The sequence below is a fragment of the Triticum aestivum genome, chromosome 7A (genome assembly GCF_018294505.1).
Source record: "Triticum aestivum cultivar Chinese Spring chromosome 7A, IWGSC CS RefSeq v2.1, whole genome shotgun sequence".
Taxonomy (NCBI): domain Eukaryota; kingdom Viridiplantae; phylum Streptophyta; class Magnoliopsida; order Poales; family Poaceae; genus Triticum; species Triticum aestivum.
The window spans coordinates 303,657,035-303,677,120 of NC_057812.1; the positions used below are offsets into that span (position 1 = coordinate 303,657,035).

The window sequence follows — 20,086 nt, forward strand, 5'->3', positions numbered from 1 at the left end:
CCTCGCCTTATCTCAGGTTGTATTGCGCCGTCTGCTTGGCCCACGACCCACACCCGTTGGGTACGTATTTCCATCGCGTAATGATTTCTTGAAAGCCCATCTGGATGCGTATAAGAAAAAGTCCCAGATCCCAATGGAGTTACGAACGACCTGGATATCGAGAGCATCTGTGCTCGCGCTCAATTACTCCTCGTCCAGCGAGGTGAGACTATTTCGGGGAGTATTTGAATCAGCATTCTCATGTATCAAATGTACAAAACAAAGGAGGGGTTTCTCTTTTGCAAAGAGCTTACACGTGTGTGTTTTTAGTGTCTTCCGTTGGATTTGCATGTGGCCTGTACTCAGACACGTATCGTCGACAGCATATATAGTGGCAGGTGCCCATTACGACAGCAACACCTAATTCTCTCGTGATCGTTATCTTCCTTGGCAGATGTTGCCATTGCTCTGGCTTCTGAGCGGCTTCACCAGCCACCGCCTCCAACTAAGATCGGCCGGTCATCTGTGTCCATCCCATCAAACCTCCCAATCGATGTGGGGCATAGTTCATCTTCATCTGCTCTGGCCACCTCGGCGACACCTCTGAGCACGACCCCCTACCTCCATCTGGACCATCTCCCACCTTCCCTTCTCCTTCCCAAGAAGGCCACAGTGATGGGCGACCACTTCAGCGCTGCTTTCGCGCAGGTGTGGTCAGGTGGTACTAGTGCGACCTTGGCGAGCAGCTACTTACGGCACTTCCGCGTAGGTCTCAGTGCAGGACTCCGCCAACGCCATTGAAGGTCAAGGTGGGAGGTTGGCGTCGTTGCCTTGTCAGGAGGGGCGCCGTTGCGTAGGAGGTCGCGACGGTACAGACCAGCGAGGAGCGACGGGATGTGCGGCCCGGTGGGAGGGTCGTTATTGAGGCACTCCGGGGAGGGGTGCCGGCGCAGACGACGGGGATGGCGATAGAAGCTGTAGCGTGGCCTCACGCCTCCTCGAAGTGACCAACCAAAAATAACGCATTGCCCTTAATTCCTCGTCGGCCTGCCTTGTCAATGAATCGATGGGCTAAATTGGTTCCTAATGGGAACCGTCGGAGCAGCATGAGAGGGTGCTTGGATACAAGGGACTATTTTTAGTCTGACTAAAAATAGTCTTTTTTAGAGGCTAAAGTTTCAAGCACCCCTGACTAAAGAGAGGCTAGGACTAGTCTTGAGGCTAAAATCTTTTAGTCATGGGAAACCTAGAGGGTGCTTGGATACAAGGGACTATTTTTAGTCTGACTAAAAATAGTCTCTTTTAGAGGCTAAAGTTCCAAGCACCCCTGACTAAAAAGAGGCTAGGACTAGTCTTGAGGCTAAAATCTTTTAGTCATGGGAAACCTAGAGCATGCTTGGATACGTTTTAGTCCCATGACTAAAAGTAGTGGGACTAAAACTTGCTAGTCTCATCCATGCTTGGATCCAAATACTAAAGAGACTAAAATCTAGTTATTGAGCATTTATTATCCTCCAAACCCTCCAATCCAGAACTAAGAAGAGGAATTAAATGAGAAGAGAGAGAGCTAATACATATTTTAGTAGGGGCCTGCTTGGATCCAAGGGACTATTTTTAGTCTGACTAAAAATAGTCTCTTTTAGAGGCTAAAGTTCCAAGCACCCCTGACTAAAGAGAGGCTAGAACTAGTCTTGAGGCTAAAACTTTTTAGTCACATGAAACCTACTAAAATTTGTATTAGCCCTCTGTCTCCTCATTTAATTCATCTCCTTTAGCACATGCAAGTTCTGGATTGGATGGTTTGGAGGATAATAAATGCTCAATAACTTCATTTTAGTCTCTTTAGTATTTGGATCCAAGCATGGGTGAGGCTAGCAAGTTTTAGTCCCACTACTTTTAGTCATGGGACTAAAACGTATCCAAGCACCCTCTAGGTTTCCCATGACTAAAAGATTTTAGCCTCAAGACTAGTCATAGCCTCTCTTTAGTCAGGGATGCTTGGAACTTTAGCCTCTAAAAGAGACTATTTTTAGTCAGACTAAAAATAGTCCCTTGTATCCAAGCACCCTCCTACTAAAATATGTATTAGCTCTCTCTCTCCTCATTTAATTCCTCTTCTTAGTTCTGGATTGGAGGGTTTGGAGGATAATAAATGCTTAATAACTAGATTTTAGTCTCTTTAGTATTTGGATCCAAGCATGGGTGAGACTAGCAAGTTTTAGTCCCACTACTTTTAGTCATGGGACTAAAACGTATCCAATCATGCTCCTACTAAAATATGTATTAGCTCTCTCTCTCCTCATTTAATTTCTCTCATTAGTTCTGGATTGGAGGGTTTGGAGGATAACAAATGCTCAATAACTAGATTTTAGTCTCTTTAGTATTTGGATCCAAGTATGGGTGAGACTAACAAGTTTTAGTCCCACTACTTTTAGTCATGGGACTAAAACGTATCCAAGCATGCTCTGACTCTCTCGATCGAGTTGAGTTGACGTGACTTTTTTTGAGAAATCGCCTCGACATGACTTGTATCCGGATGAATTAAACTGTGGGATCACCCTCGCTCGCGTACGATTCGGCTACTCCTCCGCTCCACGGATCCACCCCTCCCCACCTCTTCTCTCTCTCTCACGAGCCAATACTTATGGGAGACGACAGAAAAGGCAGCGACCGATAGACCGTGTTGTAAGGGATCACGAGAAAAAAAAACTGGATGGGTAGATTAGTTTCCAAGAAATCCGGAGAAGCAATGTGAAGGTTCGCGTGCGTGTGTGTACGAAACAGACACGAACATTTATGTCTTCGATGGGTTGAGGCAGAACACGATTGAACTGGTCAACTAAAATCTAGCCAAAAATAAATGACCAACCCAGATCAAACGTGCCTCTGTCTTTTAATATTTAGGTAAAGATAAAGATAGACAGGTAAAATAGTACCATCTCGGATGTAGAAAATAATATAAATGGAAAAAACTGAAAGCGTAAATTCACAGGAAGAAGCGTATTATGACGGTGAACCCGACATAGTCAATTCGTGTTTTATTATTACTAGCAAAAGGGCCCGTATGTTGCAACGGGAGAATGTATATATATATATATATATATATATATATATATATATATATATATATATGACTCCTCTTTTATACTCCCAAGAGTATGTACTCCCATGTCTAATCAGGTGTTTGACTAGTGGATAATCCTGCCCCATGGCTAACCGGCTATGAAACAACCTCCTATACAAACGAGCAATGTGGTGGATGGCCGTTTTGCATGCACCGTGGCCTACTAATTGAATATTTAAAATCTCAACTATCTAACAAACACATGAATGAGTATATACTACATTGGATGACGTACATGATAGTTAAGCTAGCAGTATATGTTTTCCTTAATTAAAAAGCACATACTCCAAGTACAAAAAGCAGTCTGCACTCCATTGGGTGATACGTGGTATATACTATACTCTCCTTGTTAGAAAAGCAGTATATGGTTATTCAAAAAATAGTATATACTTCATTGGATGATTAGTAGTATATACGTCATTGAATTGGAAAGCAGTATATACTTTAGCGGGATCTCAGATAATTTATTTTTCGCTGGTAGTATATGCATGATGTTGTCTTTTTTGAAGGAGCGTATACTTATTTTATGTTTGTTGAATTGGAAGTATACACTTAATAGAACTGAAAGAAAATAGGTAGCTCTCTCATCAAGAAAGATCTAAATTTTTTTTAGAATGTAAATATGTACAAACATTATTGTAGGAGTATATATAGCCTCTTGGAAAGGAAGTATTATACTTGTTAAGTGGCGGTCAACAGGATACATACTTTTCTGGTAGAGGTACAAGAAGTTGTATCATATACCAAATATTTTTCAGAATGCAAATACGTACAATTTTAAAGGAGTTTATATTGCCTATTGGCAAGGGAGTATATACTTGTCAAGTGGCCACAACAAGATGCCTACTTAATTTTCACCTAGAGTTGCAGGAAGTTGTATCATGTAACAAATATCTAGAAAGCAAATACATAGAATTTTAAACGAGTTTATACTGCCTCTTGGGAAAGGAGTATATACTTGTCAAGTGGCAACAACGTACATACTTCTTTGGTGGTGCTACAGGAACCTGGATCTTATAACGAATTTGTATCTTGATCAGAACATGCAACTACTCTTACATTTTTAAGAACGATTAAATGCTAGAAAAATAGGGAGTACAAAAAAGATAGTATCTTCCATCAAGCTCCACATGACACCAAAATACTTTAAGAAAAATCGATTGGACGTTCCTCGGTCACATGAATTCTACATGCTTTGCACCCATGGTAACTGTGGCGACACAAGGTGCTTCTTCCTTGTTTCTTCAATCAATTGACGGGTGGCTGCAACGATTAATCCAAGTACAAGATCGGCATTAGTATGGGATATATTTTTAGTCAAAACAGTAATGGGTTAAAGCACAACTACATGTATATATTCATCTTTTATTAAAATACACTAACTAGATGACGGAAGGGATCGATATTCTCACAATCTCACTAAACAAGATATGCGTTTTTTGATTATTTGGTAACATAATACAATCACAATTCCATTGTCAGGAAAAGAAAGTAAAAGAAAATTAATTAGCACGTAACCATTGTATAGATTTATAGCCAATATGTAGTGGTTTCCGCCTATTACATCAAAGGAGTTGCTAAAGAACTGATGCCGCTAGGAATTTATGCATGCATGCAGATAGTGATGGGACAAATCAATCAGGTATACGAGACGCGCTGCGTGACAAGGTGCCTTTCCTGGACGTGTATGGCTGGGAGTGGACACCCTGCGAGCAAAATTGTACAGATTCAACTACAACTAGTCTGCGAGCAAAATTGTACAGATTCAACTACAACTAGTCTACATACTGAACAACAAAATGAGGAAGAGAGATATTTGCTTTGCTCGTGGAAAGTTCAGACTTGGACCGATAGAATATGGACATGCATCTAGTTACACACGAGCTAAGATCGATGATAAGCAACATACCTCGTGTGAGTTGTGGCTGATTCTGACGGGGGGAGTGGCCGGTGGAGAGCGCTCGACGTCGGAGACCTGCTGGGCAAAAAGGGGGGCGTCATCTTGTTCCATGCTGATGCATGCAGCGAGCCGCAGTCGGCGGCGACGAAGCTACAAGAATTAGGTCAGCCGCCGTCTGAGCGAGGCATGCGCGAGAATAATAGATCGATGAGATTAGCTTCAAGGATGACGTTCGGTATTCCTATAAAAAAGGAATCCGTTCCAACAACTTAAGTAATTATCTCATCTAGTTTTATGAGGAGGCACGCCGTGGGTTGAACAGGAGGCGAGGCGTGGTGTGGGTGCATGGGAGGTTGAATCGGACGTGGGAGTATGTACTCCTAGGAGTACCAACCCATTTTTCCTATATATATATATATATATATATATATAGGGAAAATGCATCCTACCATTAGGTGGTAGTTACCCCACCACCGTTACCCTCGGATTGCATTTAGGTTGATGCTAATATTAACGGGTTGCTGGCGAAAAAAGGTGGATGCAGCTGCCCCGCTCGAGCTGTTAGTTGAAGTCCCTATTTTCTTGGCTATAAAAATGGTAGATTAGAGGGGACCGTGCCCACAAGATCATTGGTTTGTTGACCAGTTTTTTATATCGACGCCAAGAAGTATATACGGCGGCGGCGGTCCGGCGGCGATGTTGCTGCTCCAAATCAGGTGCGGCGGCGGAGAATGTGAATTAGTAATGACAAAGAGGTACACATCAATATTTTATGAGAACATTAGCTTTCCCTGGATTTGGTAATTTCTTTTAATGTATCTGGATTTGCTATCTTCCTCTAGATGTGAGAGCGCATACTCATCTGAGAGTTTGCCGGCGACGCGAGACCAAGGATGTGAAGCGTGGTAATTTACAAGGAGCATCCCACATGAGATTGCTCCCGCACGGCGGCGGCAATAACGATGTACAACTGCTCACAGCTGATAGGTAACTGATTGACTGTCCTGGCGCGGTGGCGGGCATGGCGACATAAACGACACACAACGGAGTGCTACTGCTCCGTCGTGGCGGCAACGTACGGTTGCAATAGATATGCTGGCACAACAAACTCCATAGTGAGACAACGTGTTAGAACATGGCCACATGCAACGATGGAGGAAGACAATAGTGTATATGATGAATCAGTTGTACCATTTTGCACATTGATGTGATATACTAAGAGATATACTTCATACTATGCTTTTTTTAGTTTGAATTGTTCATAGTAGAATTTTTGTATTATACTCCATACTGTCGTTCTTCATTATACACCATACTACCTTCTTGAATATACTCTCCCCGTGTGATGAATAAACTAACTTCCATAGTGGATTAGTGGTATGTCATGGACATACAAATTGCCACACTTAATTATACTCTAATTTAATTTCATTGACATACTCTTCTCGTACTCCAATAAAGCAGATACTCCATACCCTAGTTACGTACATACTAGGTACCTAATTCACATACTACTTGCTACTACTCCATACTGAGGCCCAGGAGTATCTCATTATGATACACATGTGGCATCATGTCTGCATCATTTACGTACACGCCATTTACTTCATAATGATCGGATGCTTTAGCTAGATGTAAACATACTCTTGATTGTTGTCGCCAAAAAAAATCTCTCTATTGTGACGTTCTCCATACGACTTGAATACAGATACTCCATACTTCCTTTTTTATATACTTTATACTGGCTATACTTAGATGCCATACAATCTACTTAACACACGACATTGCAATGACACTGATTAAAATTGACGTGGATGTGGCGATTACTTACGATGAAATTCCTTACAAAGTAATTGTTAAACTATATACTTCATACTACGTACCCTAAAAATACTACATATACTCACACTATATTCTCCGTCCATTTTAGGATATATACTCCGTTCTCTTTCGTAGTATATATTGTATACTCCTTTCTTTACATACTATATACTCCATACTGTTCCCGGGAAAAATACTCCATACTGTTAAAAAAACTATATACTCCAACCCACTGCATGGGTGGTGCATGCATACCCTATTCACAAGGTAGCCGCATCTTATCTATCCAACCAGATGCCTAGCCGAAACTGCCGCAAGTTGTTGAACGAACGTGTGAAGCTATTTACTTAATCGGTAAAATAATTCAAGGTAGATGAAACGCTAATGGATCTGTAACAATCCCTTAACCCGATTAGGCTGGAACTACAGAGGACACATGGCATCCATACAACTAGGTGGTAACTACCACTGCTTGTAGATAAAATTTGTCATATATATATATATATATATATATATATATATATATATATATATATATATATATATATATATATATATATAATTTTCAATGGTCATGACCACATTTTGTTGCATCAGGGAGATACACTATCACTCTCAATTTCGTGAAATTATGCCATTTTTTAAACTCGTGCACATATTTGAAATCGTAAACATTTCTCAAATTTGTGGACACTTTTACAAATTTCTAAACATTTTCTAAAATCAAGAACATTATTTGATTCATGAACATTTATATTCTATTTTAAAACATATTTTTAAGTGTCAACAACTTCTTAAACAATTTTCTTGAATCGGTGAACATTTCTAGAATCGACGAACATTATTTTGGAAATTGGTGGAACAATTTTTGAAATCCATGAACATTTTCCGAAATGCATAATCATTTTTTAATCAATGAACATTTAATGAATGAATAAACTATTTTATAAGTCATGAATAGTCTTTAAATTTTAAGGACATTTTTCCATTCATAAACATTTTTTGAATTGGCGAAATTCTGTTCAATTTCATTACAATTTTTTAATACACGAACCTTTTAAAAAAATCATGAACATTGGTTTTCAAAATTTGGAACATTTTTTGAATAAGCATACATTTTTCTTACAAAATCGCGAACATTTTTTGACTCAACAAACATTTTTTGATTTATTAAACATTTTATTTCAAAATTATCTTTTTTCAAAATTTTCGGGCCTTTTTTGAATTCTATAATTATTTATGATGTATATTGAGAATATAGTAACCTCTGCCAAGAAAATAATTCTAGAAAATCATACACTTGCACTCACCTTCGCGCAGTATTATTTTTTTCTATTCCTGCTATACATCGCCTTGTACGTGTTCAGATTGTGTTTTTTTATATGAAGGCAATCATGTGTTGTTTCCATTGATTAAGGAGAGTGTCCAATAGCCATCTGAAGAAACCAACGATATTTTTGTTTAGGACTGTCACTCAAAATTTAAAATACCCTAATAAGAAAGAACTTACACCAAAGTTCAGCTGAGTGCAATTTAAAAAATAGTGAAATTACTATTTCTTTTGTGCTAGGTCGATTGTCGTAAATCATCATCTGACTCAGTTAGCCGATGAATGGTTTGTTTCATAAAGTCAAATTATATATGCATACTTTCAAGTGTGTAGTACTCCATAATTTTTTTTGTTAATTAACATGCACAACGGCTGAATGCATAACCGAACATACGGAAAAACCTAGAAGGTCCCTGATGGCTCATATTCATACCAATCTACACGGTCTGGAAACTTAATTACTATGGATAACAGAACATCTCCAGGCAAGACCAGAGGATCTCAATCTATTTCCCTACTGGATAAAATCTCAAAGAGCAAGATTATTGTAGAAAATACAGCAAAAAGGAGGCGTACCATCATGAAGTAATACATTAGTATGCCAGCAATCCATGAGATTGTGCATCACGTCCGTCTTTCCGTTGAAGAGAAATTGATAGAAGAATTTAACATTACACGTGCAACATGGTTCCTAAATTATCTGCACAGGAAATTTTATATATACATCATAAGAGTAAACTTTATTTGATTCCAAATCTTGTATTCAATGGAGCAGAGAACAGATCATGGATTTAAGGAATGGAGTTACAGTATGATGTAATCATGCGTAAATGTAGTTCTTATGTAAATAGCGGCAATAAATACACTATGGTAACAATAGCCACATCTCGCGTAGCGCTAAGTGCTGCTATGACCAATTGACTCATGCCCAAACACCTATCATGTATAAACATACATACATGACTGACTGTTACAACTGAGTGCTTCCCAATTTCTCGGGTTACAACAGGCAACTGAAGGATGTACATAATCACAAATTGTCTTCAGTCATAATGCAGATGAAGGTACAGAATTATTTGTTTTCTCAATGCATCAAAGCTCACTTCCAATAAGATGGAGGTGCAGCATGCCGAGAGGGAGGGAGGGAGGGAGCGGAAGAGAGAAGGAGGTGCTAGTCACCTTGTAAGTACAGATGGAAATGCTCTTACTTGGTTGAAGTTGCATGGTCTCTATGGTGTTAATGAATTGCACACCTTGAGAGCAGAAATACTATATAGCAGGTATGTAGTAGTTGGATAAAAAATAAAGAAGATGTGCCATGATGATAACTAATATTATACAACAAACAATAATATTCTCAAAACTCCTCAAAACTAAACCTCTAACTACTGTCAGCGGCTTGCATCGAGTTGCAGGAGGCCCATATTAGAACTGTAGGGAGATGAAACATATAAAGTCTTATTACATAAAAACATGGAAGCATAAACATCATTTACTCGGGTATGTCAGCTAGGAGCTTGCTCCACCCAGTCAAACACAACCCTTGCAAACTCGTGTGTCCTATTCCTAGATTCAGTATCATTGCTTAGTTCTGCCTATCAGACAACAGATCCTTCCTTTGTCCTTGTTCGAACACCAAAAATAAAGAAATCAGTGATCAAACCCTCCCACCCCCAACCCATTAGAAATTGTAGGACTATCTAATTGTCATTCAGGCTGTAGTATGCTCACTATCAACCCCACCAACACAAAATTAGTCCATCAGAAATGCTACCAAAATAAGCCACATAATGTTTCCTACACTACAATTTAGGATCTACAAACACCAAATTCATGTTGCTATTCGGACACACAAATAGTCTGCATCAACTACTGCATGGTACACAAAAAACAGGGAATCGCATCTTGATTCAACCAGGCACATTAGGAATTATTTTCCCTATTAATTCCACCAACCGCGCGGGCATATCTCCCTTCCTTGTCGGCTCTATTCATCTGCTGCTGCTGCGGCATAAACACCATTGAGTGATTTAGCCAATGTGAAACTGACGTTTTACTTGTATTTAACTTAAACTAGAAGTAAAAAACTAAACTATGCACATCAGCAGAAATGATTATTAACAAAGCCAGAATGTAGTGCCACATGAAATAACACCAGATAAAGCATCATTAGTTTATAGGTGCAAGAAAAAAAGATGCTAGCAACATTGCTGCACCTAACTGTAAATATCGAGTCCCCAGCCACTTGTTTGGCTTTCCTAAAAGAAGTTGCCATCTATATTGATCAATCACCCAGCCAACATCCCTTTCAAGACAACTATTTCATCGCTTTGCTGATCGTGCCTATTCTCGGTTTGCACAACATCTCCTTCACCCCGGTCAAGCTACAAATTTTTGCAAAACAGATCGTCCTTTGCCCTGACATTGGGGAAAGTTGTAGGCACCTTCGTTGTTGAATCTGCGGACAACCAAAAAGATCAAATCAATGTCCATGCCTCCAAAATCAACTCAATATTTCCTCTCTCGATCTCCTCGCTTGTTCTATCCTCGCTCTGCTCATCCATGGGAGGCGGCAGAGCTAGAACAGGGGAGCCGGTGTGGGCTGGAGGCTATCCACGAGGAGGGTCTGCATGGGATCCGGCAAGCATCATCTCTGTAGCAGGTTGTGAGCCACATTGGATTGGAGAAGACATGGGTGTGGAGCCGGCGAGTAGCATCCCGGGGGAGTGGAAACGAAGGTGCCAGGGAAAGGTGATGGTATCCTTGTCCATGACATGACGGGGCCATGGCAGATTGGGGAGGCGTAGCGGTGGCGAGGTGAGTCACCGCGACGGGGTCGCGCAGAATCATGGCGTCTGCCGGCGCTCCATCGCGGCTCCCGACGGGGTGGCGTTCTCCAGTGAGCCGACGGCTGGGGTTTTTTCAAGGCTATTGAACGTTGGCAGGGTACTACGATGGCGACTACAACGGAAGGGGGTAGGTCGGCGAGGGCTACCGGGAGAGGAGTCCGGAGGGATGCGGTGCGGCGGCGGAGGGAACCCTAGCGCCGGGGCTATTGCCTTCTCATACGGGAGAGAGGCTTTCAGGAGTTTTTTCTTTTCAATACAGGACAGCCCATAAGAGAAGGTATAATAAAAGGATCAATGTAAGAGAAGGCACATAATAAAAGGATCAATAGCACGAGCGAGCCTAGCGTGCGACGTTTTTATTAGTACCACCTTGCGTATACGTTTAAATTTAAACTGAAAGCGTAAATTTATGGGAAGAAAGCGCATTGTGGCGGTGAACCCACGGAGTCAACCCGTGCTTTATTATTAGGGAGAGACTAGCAAACGTGCCCGTGCGTTACAACGGGAGCAAGATTAAGGATGTTGCACAAAAATCTACCATCTCTCCGCTAATATAATAGAAAAAAATGAGTAGTTACAACAGGAGCAAGATTAAGGATGTTACAGCACAGGTTCAGCAGCCGGACCTTAATGTGTTGTCAATGGTACAACCTCGTGTTACTGCTGCCATGAACGAAGCTCTTATGGCCCCCTATACGGCAGAAGAGGTCAGGAAAGCTTTGTTCTCGATCGGTGATTTTAAATCCCCTGGACCTGACGGGCTACATGCAGTTTTCTATAAGAGGTTTTGGCCAATGTTAGGGGATGATCTTGTTATGGAAGTTCTGGGTGCAGTTAACTCACAGGAGATCCCACCGGGATGGAATGAAACTACTATTGTGATGATCCCTAAGGTAAACACTCCTGAGCAAGTCACACAATTTAGACCTATTAGTTTGTGCAATGTGGTCTATAAAGTTATCTCAAAGATGATTGCTATAAGACTGAAAAGTTTGCTTCCTGAAATCATTAGTCCCACACAAAGTGCTTTTGTTCCGGGGAGACTCATCACAGATAATGTCTTGATAGCTTATGAGAGCCTCCATGCAATTAAACAGAAGAAAAAAGGCAAGGAGGGATGGTGTGCAGTTAAGTTGGATATGCACAAGGCCTATGATCATGTAGAATGGGTCTTCTTGGAGGCAATGCTTTAAAACTGGGGTTTAGAGCTGATGGGTCCGAATGATTATGGCATGTGTGTCGTCTGTGGAATACAGAGTGAGGTACAACTCGGTTGAAACAGATACAATCAAACCATCACGTGGACTCCGCCAAGGTGACCCTCTGTCACCCTACTTATTCTTATTGGTTACGGAGGGTCTGTCAGCACTTCTTAATCATGCAGAGCAATCAGGCGGAATTGTGGGAATTCAGGTTTGTCGAGATGCGCCCTCAGTTACAAATCTCTTGTTTGCAGATGACTCCTTAATTCTTATGAAAGCAAATGTTTCAAATGCGGTATGCTTAAAATCTGTCCTGGATGCTTACTGTGGGGCTTCCGGCCAGTTAGTGAGTTTGGGTAAATCTAGTATTTTTTTCAGCCCTAGCACAGATACAAACACCAAGACTCGGGTGTGCACTACTCTAAATATTATGACGGAGGCCCTGAATGACACATATTTGGGATTACCCACTACCCTAGGACTGGATAAAACAAACAGCTTTCAATACTTGATTGATCGGTTGATTGTGAAACTTACAGGATGGAAGGAAAAGTGTCTGTCTTCGGGAGGTAAGGAAGTGCTTATCAAATCTATTGCACAAGCCATACCAACGTACGCGATGTCGGTTTTCAAAATTCCTAAGAAAATTTGTAAAGGAATTACAGACGCGATATCTCGTTACTGGTGGGGCGATGACGCATCACATAAGAGAATGCACTGGTTTTCCTGGTGGAAGATGTGCTTACCAAAGTGTAGAGGACGAATGGGGTTCAGAGATATTCATTGCTTTAACTTGGCATTGCTGGCAAAACAAGCATGGCGACTTACTGAAAACCCCGAATCTCTTTATGCACAGATTCTTAAAGCAAAATATTACCCTGATGAGGAACTTATGAATGCTAGTCTGAAAAAGAAGGCCTCTTATACATGGCAAAGTATAATGGCTGGTGTGGAGACCTTGAAACATGGACATATTTGGAGGGTGGGAGATGGTCAAAAAATAAAAAATTGGGAAGATAGTTGGATCCCACAATCTCCCACCAGGAAAGTAATCTCTGTTAGAGGGAATCATCTCCTCTCTCGGGTGTCAGAGCTTATAGATCCAGTGTTAGATGACTAGGATTCCGGGCTGATAAACCAAACATTTTGCAGTGTTGATGCTCAGAGAATTGTTGCAATTCCACTACCAATATATGAAATGACAGACTTTTTAGCTTGGAGTTTCACTAAAACAGGCGGGTTCACCGTAAGATCAGCATACCATGCTATCTGGGAGTCAAAGTTTGGGCACAATCTGCAAGGTGCAGCGAGTTCTTCCTGGCCAACACCTACATGGGATTCGGTGTGGAGCTTGAGCTTCCCATCAAAGGTAAAAAATTTTGTTTGGAGAGCACTTCTTAGTGCTGTTCCATGCCGTGAAATATTGGCGGATAGACATATCAAGATCAAACCAAATTGTCCCGTATGTAACAAAGGACCGAAGAGTATCCGTCACCTGCTTTTTGTATGTCCAGTTGCGATTCAGGTTTGGAAACTTCTTGGAGTGTGGGATGTAATACAGAGGGGATTGGCGATGAATACTTGCGGGGAGGTTATGTTGGATTATCTTCTTAGCCTACCGGACGATCATATCCATGTGCTAGGATTGCCAAAATTGCGAGAAACGGTGGCTACATGCTGTTGGTACTTGTGGTGGGAAAGGAGAAAAATTACACATGGAGGTGATCCACAAACGGCGCCACAGATCAATCTTGTTGTACGCTCCTTGGCAGAGAACTTTATAGTAGCGAATTCACCACGGCCAAGAGTTCATTTGGGAGGTTGGATGAGACCAAGGACCGGGTATGTCAAGCTAAATGTGGACGCAAGTTTTGATCAGGACTTACTTGAAGGTTCAGTAGGTGTTGTCATTAGAGACCACAAGGGCAAGTTTATAGCTGCAGCAAATGAAAAACTTAGAGTCTGTTATGATGCTTTTACTGCTGAGGCAATTGCAATCAGATTCGGCCTAAATCTTGCTCGCACAACTGGATGTAGCAAAGTTGAGGTGAATTCAAATAATTCGGACGTGGTTGAAGCGCTCAGAGAAGGCTACTCAGCTTCGGTACCCAGTGCGATTTTTTATGACTGTTATTTCATGTCTTTAGAATTCAGTCATATTGTTTATGAGCATTGTTTTAGAGAGAATAATAAGGTAGCACATGAATTAGCTAGTCTAGCTAGATTCAATCCTCCTGATGTATGGTTGGATGATCCCCATCGGCTATCATCCCCTTAATTGTATCAGATGCTACTATTGTAGCCAATTAATAAAGGAGGTGTTTATAAAAAAAATGAGTGGTTTGTGTCAAAGTCAAACACACCAAAGACTTCTAGTTCGATTCTCATGCACCACACGCACCTTATACACACACTCCATGGGACGACGGACCAGCCCCCGCCCATCTGCTGCTACCGGGCGGACGGACCGGGCCCCTCCTACTCCAAGCCACATATTTCATGAGGCCCCGGTAGTCCAATGTCGCCTGCCCTGATTCGACGTTCTCGGAAGTATCCGATTTCTCGCTTGATTCAATATCCAGCCATCTCGTTTTAGGCCCCTCTTTCACCTCACCCACTGTTTGTTTATCTCTGAAGTGGCTTGTTGATTGTCTACTTACGGACGTATATAAACTGGTGGGATTCGTCGCAAAGTTGCAAGGTGGGACTATTAATTAAGGTGCATGTAATTTTTTCAGAGACGCACTCACATGCCTTCCGACCCACAAGAGAAATTTTGTGTTGCCCAATAGGGATGGCATACGTGTGTTTTTACGTGCTCAACCTCGTGACCGAGTTTCTCAAAAAAAAGAATAATCTCATGACCGAGAAAGCCATGTAGCAGTTTCAAGAAAAGTTTGTGCATTTTTCTCAGACAAAGAATACGTGTGTGCCTGCTTTTAGTTAGTATGTATAACGCTGAAACCCAACAGCCATCTATACTACTATTAAACAAGCAAACATGTTCCCTGGCGAACGAAAACTCTGCCATCCTAATCCCACGTTCGCACAGCTACAAGAAAAAAAAAGTAACGACAAACCGGAAAGATCCGCAATCATGCCCGTGCCCTTCGTCCAACCTTCCCCAAACCTCGCGTTCTTCCTCTCCCCATCGAGCGCCGCCGCCCCCGTCGCGTCTACGATCTCTCCCACAGGCACGACTCGCTGCCCTCCCCTGGTCGCTGCAACTCGCACCTCACCTCAATCGCCACCAGCCTCCCCCTCCACTACATCGCCTCGACCTCCAACGCCCGATGCTCGCCCTCCACTAGATCGGCGCTGCCCGATGTGTGGGATGCGAGAGTCCGGCTGCAGCTGCGTGGCCACGACACGGCTCGCACGGCGCGTATGCAGCAACTCGCAAACAGCAGCGGCTCGACAGGAGCGGCGATGGGCTGCAGGGCTGCGGCGATGGCGGTCGTCCGGCATATGGAGCGGCTCTAACAGGCAGGCTGCTGAGCGCGAGTAGGGCTTGGCAGAGCGCATAAGTCCAGCGCATCATGGCCGGGCCAGCGGGGCAACGATGTACGCGGAGGTGGTGGTTCATCGATGTGCGTACGTATCCTTACAAGATCAACGGGATAGGATGCTGTGGTAACTTCATTGATGCAAATCTAAATTTTCAAAACACGTCAACAAAAATTGTGTGATACAGCATGATGTTCTTCCTGTTCTACAGGTTCATTCTAATGATTCTTATTTGCGTTCGGTAACAGGATTGTTCTCTCCAGCTGTTCGATTTGCACATGCGACAATCGCAGTGTGCCTATGTTTGGCCGGCCCTGGCTGCCCGGTTCACAGATATACAGGTCGAATTCTTCGTTCTTTATTATAGACCGTTTCATGTGCTTTGACTCGTGTCTGGGTCGGCGCATCTATTATTTTCGGTCGCAAATGTGCGCTAGCTCATGCCTCTCTTGGGTGATATAATTTTGTTGGGGTTTCTCATAAACTGCAGTGCATGTGTTATGCAGATGAACAAAAACCATTCAGGTTCTGCATCCACCCATCAGGTTCTCTATTATACTGCAGGAGGAAATCCTTTCTTAATTCTTATTGACCCTTCAAGCGGGAGGCTTTTAGAGGCAGCTTTCGTGCTTTTCCTTTCCGCTGGAACTGCATGCAGAGTCTGAGTTCATGGAGTGCCTTTGGCCTTTAGAAAGAAGAAGAATAAATGTTTCGCCGTTGATCTTTCTTATGTTCCTAGGTGCATTGTTTTAGGTTATGCCCTCATATGCAGAGATGGAAAATCACACATTTTGCATCCAGCTTTCAATGGGAATAAATTGAATTTTGTTTCGAAGCTTGCCGATGAATCAAGAATATATCTTCGAAAGCTGCTTGTTTGTTGCAAGAAAAAAGAGATCTGATTTAAGCATCATTGTACTTCAAAACCTACACAGTATTTATTTCTGCATTCATTTGAAGATGAGAATATACTGAGTTCAATTTCGAGTGTCGATCCATTGTTTTTCTGCAGGTAAGTATTATTTTTTATTTCCTAAAAAGGATTTGAATATCATTTGATCTGTTATTGATTGAGGATCAGCATCTTGTACAGTATGATTTTATTGTTTCTCCTTTTTTTAGCTCAGTCCTAAAATGTACACTATGATTTTATGGAGTGCATTATGCCAATGGATTACTGCATTTTTATGTTAGTTTTTAGACTATTTGAATGTAAGGACTATACAGAATCTCTTTGACAATCTACTGCAAATCATTTTCTGCACAGAAAATTCAGTACATGCTTCTATGAATATCTGCAATACAATATTTGTTCTTATATGTTGGCCTGCCGATGGGTATTGGCAGCCTTGCATGCATGTTTTTAAAATACTTAATCCAAGCGCCACTTCTGTAGTAAATAAGCTGAACTTTTATTTAAATAACTAAATGTTGGTTTGCCGAAGTTTTCTTGTGACTGAATTATGGAACTTCCATTGTGCAGTTTTTACATATGGTCATGCAGTCATTTTGGCTATTTATGTAACAATACATTGTCCAGTTTGCAAGACGTTCTGTCTATAGGTTCTTCTGTACTTATCTTGTGTTTAACAGGTTTGACTGTTGTTCCTCTACTATACAACTTCATCTTTTAGTATCGACCAATACTTCATAGTCAGTACATGGTTCTTCAATACTGTGGTAACAATTGAGGGGAATATTATGATTCTCTAGGCTTTATGTTATCTTACCATACTATCCAATAAAAATGATTCTCTTCTTCAATACCTGTCTAACCACCTCTGATATGTTATTTGTTGGCTAGCCTGTACTCTTTCACAGAGAGGTGTCGAGTTGTGATGCAAGGTTTTGCCATGTTGATTAAAAGATATCGACATCGAAGACTATATACTCGGATCGCATGGCATGTTTAGGAACCATGGCTCTACTACTACTACACATCCACTTGCCATTGTAGTCATCAACTGAAATTTAGTCAAAATCGATATTGTAAGTTGAAAATTTCTTTTTGGCGGGCTAAAAGGACAGAAGTTTTGAGTGGGAAGAGATTGTTGTTATTTAAGGCCAATTATTGTTGTTGAGTCACTTCCTCTTTCTCTTGCTGGTATGCGGTTATCCATATGATAGCTGGTATTGAAAATGCAACTACCTAACCCAAGCTCAGCAAGCATTAACTAATTTTTGTCTTCATAGTTCACTTTTAATCTTCATATTGCAGTATTTATTCAATTATTTAATTTAATGGTCACATTGCAGTATTCCTTGGAACTCTAGCCTGACTTGTAGGTGAGTTAGGAATCTATTTCTAATTTCTGGGATGTCCGCTAAGCAACCAAACTTATGCTCGGAGTGACATTCTTGTTGGCCTTCTATTTGAAGAAGCTCGCCATGTACACCACAGGTCAGAGTGGTTGTTCCCGTACTCCATAGAGATGTGATACTCAATGGCGTTGGTTGAGACGATGACGACGGCAAAATAGAAAGATGATTATGAGAAGTTCGACTTGTAAGAGAATAATCATATTACTAACAATAGATGTAGATCTTGAGTAGATTGAAACATTAAATAGTGATTGTAACTGAGTACTTGAACATGTTATTCAAGATTCATAGAATAAAAAGGGTACTAATGGTTTGAAACATGAATGCAATACCTTTTCTTTGGTGAAAAATCAACCTTTTGTATACAACAATTCATTTTAAATATTTCTTGTTGTTATTAGATTATCCTTTTGCATACAAACTTTAACATATAATTGTCATATTAGTCTAGACGTGCGTTGCACGTGCACACTTACTAGTACTGATATAAACAGTTGAATACAATCCCCTCTTCCAGGGATCAAATCCCAAGCTCACATCATTTTTTTTTTATTTTTCTATTTTATTAATCCAAACGTCCACACAAAGCCGCATGGGCCAGGTCGACCGAGTTTCTCAAGAAATAAAAAAACCTCGCGACCGAGCAGTTTCAAGAAGGTTTGTGCGCTTTTTTTGGAAAAAAAGACTTCGTGCGCGTCGCTGCTTCAAGTTAGTACTTATTTTCCGAATCCTGTATCTACCACAAGCACTACTTTAGCTTGACTGGCAGAAGCACTTGAAACAAACCCTTTGTTCCAGGTATCAAATCCCACATACGCACTGTTTATGTATATTTTATTTTATTATAATTCAAACGTCCACACATAGCCGCATGTGCCAGGAGTTCCGATGGGCCGCACTTTGTTTGAAGCGCACATAAACGAAATTGTCCTCTACAGGAGAAAGTAATTTTAGTACCACCTCGTATACGCACGGTGGAAAAAAAACTAATAGACAAAATTCACGGGAAGAAGCACAAATTCAAGGAAGAAAGCGTATTATGACGGTGAATCCACGAAGTCAATCCGTGTTTTATTATTATTAGCAAAACATGCACGTGCATTGCAACAGGAGAAAATATGTCCTTGCACCGTCCTACTTGAATGCAACATGTAAGCATGTTTATGATCGGAGCAAACACGGTTGCGATGAATCAGACGACAATGCAGTTCGAAGATAGTGCCGGCATGGATGAGCGCAGAGTTGAGGTGTTGAAAACGGCATTGCAAAGACGTCCACAACCATTCGTGATGTTGATCTCTATCTCTGGTGTTGGAGTGAATGAGCGTAGAGCCCGGACGAAAGTTGAAACAGGGCATGTCTTCGGTTGGCATGAACAGTGTAGCATCCGGACTGTCTCATCCGGTGACAGGGGGTTGCACGCCAAATTCTACAGAAAACACATATCAGCTGCATATTTTTTTTAGAAAATAGAGCGGAGAAGATGAAAAAATGGTGCAAATTTCATGTATCAAGCCGGTGTTGTGGGCAGCTTAGAGATCGCCGGCTTTGCACTTTCTCAAGTATCGGACACATCGCCCGCAAAAAAAAGTACCGGACACATGCACAGAATACTAATATTCGTTATAGCTTCCCTTTTGCACTACTGTGCATGCATATATTGCGTGCACGCAACGATCAAGCACCGCTTCCATCATTTTCAACGAAGCCACAACTTCGTTGAAGTTCCATCATTCCATTTCTCAACAAAGCCACAAATTCTTTGAAGTATCCCAGCCTACTATTGCACGCATGCACACATGAGCCTCTTGCATCAATATTAAGCCCAACCAAAGCACCTCTTGCATCACGTATGAGCCACAACTTCTTAAGAAAATTTTCAGTATATCCCATGTATCATGCAGCCTCCAAGCCTCCAAAGCACTTCCCTCTTCCATGTGAAGGAGTCCTTTTAATTAGCTCACACCATACAATGTTGTTAAACATATATAAATTAGTGAAAATAATGTGATTGGAGCCATGTGGGATTATTCAACATGAAATATCCAAAGA

The 20,086-nt window shown here is 41.4% G+C and overlaps 1 protein-coding gene and 1 long non-coding RNA gene across 6 annotated transcripts; one reads left to right on the forward strand and one right to left on the reverse strand.

Annotated features, from left to right (window-relative positions):
• Positions 1-4,000: 4,000 nt before the first annotated feature.
• LOC123152566 (uncharacterized) lies at positions 4,001-5,356 on the reverse strand. The gene is made up of 2 exons (XR_006476238.1): positions 5,013-5,356; positions 4,001-4,366 (listed from the first exon to the last, which is right to left on the reverse strand). It is a non-coding gene; the product is annotated as an uncharacterized lncRNA (long non-coding RNA).
• Positions 5,357-15,307: 9,951 nt separating this feature from the next.
• On the forward strand, positions 15,308-16,550 carry LOC123153369 (uncharacterized). Of its 5 annotated transcripts, none has more exons than XR_006476463.1 (3): positions 15,308-15,838; positions 15,961-16,053; positions 16,219-16,550. XR_006476463.1 is itself a non-coding variant. In XM_044572523.1 (3 exons), the coding sequence occupies exons 1-3, from the start codon at positions 15,745-15,747 to the stop codon at positions 16,375-16,377; spliced, it is 303 nt and encodes a 100-aa protein (XP_044428458.1). In that variant the 5' UTR covers positions 15,308-15,744; the 3' UTR covers positions 16,378-16,550. The 5 variants fall into 5 exon arrangements, 1 of the variants encoding a protein (XP_044428458.1); XR_006476464.1 differs by having other exon boundaries at positions 15,308-15,799; XM_044572523.1 differs by having other exon boundaries at positions 15,308-15,795.
• The last annotated feature ends 3,536 nt before the right edge of the window (positions 16,551-20,086 follow it).